At 36.4% G+C, this 5,735-nt stretch overlaps 1 protein-coding gene across 2 annotated transcripts; it reads right to left on the bottom strand.

The window, feature by feature from the left end:
* Nucleotides 1–892: 892 nt before the first annotated feature.
* LOC103436681 (protein PIN-LIKES 3-like) lies at nt 893–4,593 on the bottom strand. Of its 2 annotated transcripts, none has more exons than XM_029104330.2 (11): nt 4,204–4,593; nt 3,860–4,058; nt 3,650–3,729; nt 3,425–3,549; nt 3,169–3,290; nt 2,610–2,828; nt 2,234–2,326; nt 2,041–2,141; nt 1,639–1,691; nt 1,373–1,558; nt 893–1,260 (listed from the first exon to the last, which is right to left on the bottom strand). In XM_029104330.2, exons 2-11 carry the CDS (start codon nt 3,992–3,994, stop codon nt 1,130–1,132), a joined length of 1,245 nt encoding a protein of 414 aa, XP_028960163.2. In that variant the 5' UTR covers nt 3,995–4,058; nt 4,204–4,593; the 3' UTR covers nt 893–1,129. The 2 variants fall into 2 exon arrangements, with proteins under 2 accessions (XP_028960163.2, XP_028960165.2); XM_029104332.2 differs by having other exon boundaries at nt 3,860–4,055; nt 4,204–4,529.
* Between the last annotated feature and the right edge of the window lie 1,142 nt (nt 4,594–5,735).

Genomic DNA, 5,735 nt, shown 5'->3' on the forward strand with positions numbered 1-5,735 from the left:
TAGGCATTTTCTAATCCTAACCACCTATCCCATCATCCATCCATCCATCCATCCATCCATCCATCCAAGCAAAGCAGCTGTTAGGGTAAGGACCACTCTCCATGCGGAAGAGCTCAGCTTTCTACGAGATTTATACCCGTGGAAGTGCTGAATCAACTGAAAGCGATCGCTGCAAGTATTTGATGGATGATAAGGAATGATCACTTCCTTGTAATTTCTTCTTTTGATGGCCCAAACTGAAACGAGGGTAAAATGTCATTTCATCTATTGAACTATTACTTCAGTTGAAATTGACTCATGAACTATTTTTTTGCTCAATTAACCTCATAAACTATTTGAAATAAGCCAATTGACCCCTTGTCGATAGATTTCATTCACTACTTTGTTAAATTCAAAGGAAAATTAGTATTTCTTTCATCAATTCTTAATTGTCAACTATAAGCAACAATGTAATTATGACATGTGAAAACAAAATAATGTGTAATGACAATGTAAGATGATCCGTTATATAAATGTTTGGTTTTTTTTGTTTTCTTATTATGCTATATGTTTTTGAATGATTTTGTGTCCATGTATCACAATTTCATTGGTGATTATAGCTGACAATTAATAATTAATGATGAAATGACTAACTTGCCCATAAATTTGACGGAATTGATTCCGCAATCTAATGGCAAGGGGTTAATTAACTAATTTTAAATAGTTTAGGGGGTTAATTTATAAAAAAAAATAGTTTAGTGGGTCAATTTCAACTGGAGTGATAATTTAGGAAGTTAAACCGCAATTTATCCCTGAAACACATAATAGATCAGCAAAACTTCACTGTTGCTTAACAACTTCCTTTATATGAGAATAAGAGCATCTCACAACACAGCCGGCAAATTCAAACGACTTTAAAGCAAACAAAACGAAAATTCTTACTAGAAAGCAAAACCAAAGCCACCACTTGGGATGATAAAAACATATTCCCATCAAATTAAATGAACACAACAACAAAAAAGTAAATGAACAAATTCAAAAGCAGTCTCCACTACAGAAACCGCAACAAAGCAAAGGGTACAAGACTAGTGATCTCAGCAAGGAGCTCAGAAACCCATTATAGCAGAAAGAATTCCTGTAAAATTTTAATTCACAGTCGTGTTACAAGCCACATGAAGGCGGCGGACCAGAATGTAAGCGACAGTGAAGCAAAGGCATAAGTCCACAACATGATAACTGAACATTCATTCTCTCCTGCTCCGAATAATTGCGTCATTGTTCCTGCCATATTTTAAAGGATCAATAAACAATACTTGAGAATAAACTTACATTTGTTATGAGCGAGCAACTCTAGATTGCACTTTTTGTTGCTAAACAACAGGAGCAAGCGTACCTATGTTCATCGCAGGTGGGAGTGAAAACTGAAGCAGAAGAACAAACAGATATAATGGATCATAGTGCACCAACCCAAATTTCAGTGCCCCTTTAATAACCAATATGCCTATAAGAGGCAGGGCAACATAACGAACAACGATGATGCCAACGACAAGAGATTTCTGAATCCCTGACCCTCTCAAACCTGCAACAACAATGTGAAGTAGGTTCTAAACTAAACCAACAATTAAGTACATCACTAACAGAATTTGTATGGGTTATTACCTTTAAGTAGGTTTCCTCCTATTATCAAAGTGAGAGCTGGGATGGCTCCGTTCCTGCAATCATAAAGAACAAGTCTCTTTAACTGATGCTGAGTGAACAACAAAAATGATACAAACACTTTGTATAAAGAACATGCTCGTCTATTGAGCCGAAATTCAAAAACCATCTGGTCTGAGCATGTTTTGTAAAGTCGGGATTAACACCAGACAAGTATTCTACTTTTATGCTAATTGAGAACCAAATTATTCATCCGGATATGTACAACTATTGGACCAAGCATGGTTAGTATCTTCCCTAGTATGTAATAGTATTAAGAACGGGAAGCTAGATTAGTTGCCAATAAGTGCATAGATCGTGGATAAATTATTAAGGTTTGATACAGTTCGGGCAGAAGTTCTATACCCCAACAAATAAGCAGTATCTTGAATCACCCGTAGAGGAGCACCATCACCTATCAGTAAATTTCTAATCTGAGGGATGACTCCGATTGCAAAACCAACCACCTACACCAGGAAAAGGTTAAGTTAGCCCAATTTTTCAATAAAATTGCGCTGAATCTGGATCACAATGATATAAAAGTGCCAAAAGGACATACCGCTCCAGTAGTTGAAGGGGCAAATATTGCTTTCAGATTGATCTTTTTAAACACCATCACTATATGTTTCTTTAGTTTACTTGAAGTCGTCGCCTGCCAGGAAAAACAACAAGATATGCAGTGTAAGAAATTGAAAGGAAACAGGGGTAACTTTCTCTTGTGAGAGATGTCAGGCATGTTACATTGTGAGATTGCGAATCTGGATAGTACATTCAAATGGCATTCATTTGATTAGTAGTCTGGATAGACAGTTTGACAATATGTATTTCGGAAAAAACCGACATTTTCTCTATAAACAAATCTTAATATAGTTGGAAATACGTAAACAAAGCATCAAATTGAATGAATATCAATGTAGTTTAATGGAGTTAGCAACCTTTGCTGCTTCTTCTGGCACAGCAGTGTATGGCAGTGCATATTGATCCTGATTTTCACCAACTGTGACACATTCCTTTGAAGAAAGCAGAGGCTCAGTGCAACTTGCTTGGTCGGATGTGAAGGACTTCTCGGCGGACTGATTAGAATCTTGGATGCCCCTTGTTGAAGATATCCTCACAATATTATATACATAGGACCACAAATAAACGGCTCCTATCTGAAGCATGAACACAATTGCATTACAAAAAGCAAAGATAGGAATCCCTGACAGCTGAACAAGGTAGCTACATTGTACTGAAGAGAAACAGTCACTAGAATTCAAGAGGAAAATGGAAGGACAAAAGAAAAGTGTTTCTGAAAAACGTATTCTAGACATGACATGAAACTTATGATGATATCAACAATCAGTAACTGCGCCTTTTCACCTTGAATGAGATAATTGGATTGCAACTTGTTCGAAGCAGCTTCCTAATCCATTCTTAACTCGAATCGTAGAAAGATAAAGGAAGTTCAAGAAAACCCAAAATATTGGAACAAGACAAAGGGGGAATATGTACCGCCATTGAGAGCGAAGCATAAGCCATAGCATATGTGTGACAGACATCAGGAGCTCCAAACGGGCTTCCTTTTTCTTTACAAACTGCTGGGACTATAATGAGGAGCAAGTTACCCAAATTTCCTGTGAAGTGTTAACATCAGCATCTCTAAAGATTGATAAAACGCGAAACTGAGTATTTATAGCTGTGATTTAGAATTAGAAATAAGATTAAATTCAAATATGTGTTAGACTGTGAGGGTAGAGCGTTGACTTACCTGCAGCACAGCAACCCAAGACAAGGCCTCGCAGATGGGCAGGAGGCCTTGTTAATTGGATGAGAATCCATCCGAGCACGGAACCAATTATAAATGTGATGAGGATATTCACTGGCATGAACCACCTATCCAAATAACAATTATTAAAACGTTAGCATGATTATATATGTGTGTGTATATATATATATATATATATATTGATCAGACAAAGTAATTAGAACTCACAATTTAGCCATGCTTTGATATGTAATTGTCCGCGCAAGGTTGGAACCCACGAGAGCAGGATTGAACACATAAAATACAACCTGTTCATTCGTTGGTTCACAAACACAAACACTAGTAAGAAAACAGTACAACACGAGAAATTTAATTAAATGAAGAGGGTTTAGAGAACAAGAGATTGAATGAAGAAGCAGTCTAGTGTTATTAACTTACAGTGTTTACGTTCTTTCTAGTAACCTCCCCCAAAATATCGACACGATCAAGAGCAAGGTATGAGCCAAGTGCTGTTATCAAAAGCACTTTCAACACTGGAATTGAGGCCGTCACAAACAGCTGCAGAAGCTCCATCCTTTTCTTTTATCTATTATTCGAAATTATTATTAGCTTGTCTTCACCTCCTCCTCTGCCTCTGCTACGTAATGCCAAAGGGAAAACAGAAAAACAAACAGGCAATCAAAATGCCAGTTTTGCGATAGCAATTCAACAACACACACATATGATAACAACAAGAGAGCATTAGAGAAAAATGGGGAGGTTTTAAAGATGTGGGATCAAACCTCTGAATTCGTATTAAATAGTTATATTACGGCATATGCCAAATGAGGCCTAATAAGCTGCTATAGCTAAGCTCAGAATGAATTGCTTTCGTTTTGCTTTCATGAAAACAATGGAAACCAACAAAAACAATCATTCAAGCACGTATATATATGATAGATTTAAGAATTTATTAGGAGGACATGAAGAAGAAAAACAATAAGGGCATATGCAATTATATGAACGAATATGTATGCAGCAATTAAATGTGTAGTCGCTCGTCTGGGCTGGGTCGACCCGGTGCCGATGGGAGCATGGGATGGAACTCAAATGAAAAGGTTTAATTTAATCAACACACGTCTCGTCTTTTTCATGTCATGTCCCCTCCTAAACGAGTCAGAATACCAGAGTTCATTGCAACCACATGTTCGCAATTAATTCTCAGTAAATATATTCATTTATTCTTCATCTTCAATATCACATTTGACAGCGAGTGACCACATCATTTTTATGAATAGTCCAGATAATAATATGTTGTATCATATTTAATTTAACAAATCTATCGTTTAACAAAAAAAAATAATAATGGTCTATTTGATCCTCATGAAAACAATGTGATTTTATATTCTTAGAATAATACTTCTAAACTTATTTGCATCCGATTCCGCACCATTGCTTTGAGTAATCAAAATCGTTGTGTGAGCAGACTTTTAAACCATCGGATGAAAAGTTATTAAGATAATTTTGCTTGGAGAAATAATACTATGGTTTAATCATAATTATTCTTTTAATAATAAATTATTTTGACAATTTCTTATACGAGATAAAAAAAAGCAGTGCAATTCAAGGTGATTCTGGATGTGTGGATGTAGGCGTATGGGTTGGTTGCAATGGAAAGGTTTAGTAACCAAAAGATATAGATTAGCAGCGCGCGGCATGCGCTATAATGATTACCATTTTGGTCAATACTCAATACTGTTTGTTTGCTCAAGGTCGTTTGGAAGCTGCTGATGGGATTGAGTTTTTGGATTGTTACTGTCCATTTCGATTACAGAGAACGGGTTTATTAAAAAGGAAAACTAATGAACGAAGGCTTGAAAACTTTGAGTTTTAATGATAAGGACAAAATAAAGGGTAAAGTAAATAGTACTAGGATTGATTTTTAGTGTAAAAATGTGGTTTTTCGTTAAAGTAAACAGTACTGGATGCTTTTCATTAAAGTTTCCTTATTAAAAAGGTGAGGAATAGGAAGATTAGAGGAATTGGATTCCTTACCAGAGCAAATCCATCAGCTGCCGCTCGGGGCCCTTGTCCAGTGCCACTGCTTCCCGCATCATCGCAACCACCCTAGGGCATCAACCCAACCCAAATCCACTTGCCATGAGATGCCGGGAACTTGAAACAGATAATTTTGAAATCATAATGCAATGGATTGAAAGAGAGTTATGGTGGCGAAGTGGAGTGGGTTTTTATGAATAGGAAGATGAGATTTTGGTTTTTTGACGAAAGAGAAAAAGATAATACTGGTAAGGGTTTCTTTATTTTTTATTTATTT

This window comes from Malus domestica, chromosome 06 (assembly GCF_042453785.1).
Source record: "Malus domestica chromosome 06, GDT2T_hap1".
NCBI classification, from domain to species: Eukaryota; Viridiplantae; Streptophyta; class Magnoliopsida; order Rosales; family Rosaceae; genus Malus; species Malus domestica.

What these genes read in the sequence shown, in the direction of transcription:
- LOC103436681 (XM_029104330.2), bottom strand. Translation starts at nt 3,994, where the DNA reads ATGGAGCTTCTGCAGCTGTTTGTGACGGCCTCAATTCCAGTGTTGAAA. An exon ending in TGCCAGAAGAAGCAGCAAAG is followed by an intron (nt 2,327 to 2,609) that starts GTTGCTAACTCC and finishes TTTTCCTGGCAG; the next exon opens with GCGACGACTTCAAGTAAACT. An exon ending in AGGAGGAAACCTACTTAAAG is followed by an intron (nt 1,559 to 1,638) that starts GTAATAACCCAT and finishes TTGTTGTTGCAG; the next exon opens with GTTTGAGAGGGTCAGGGATT.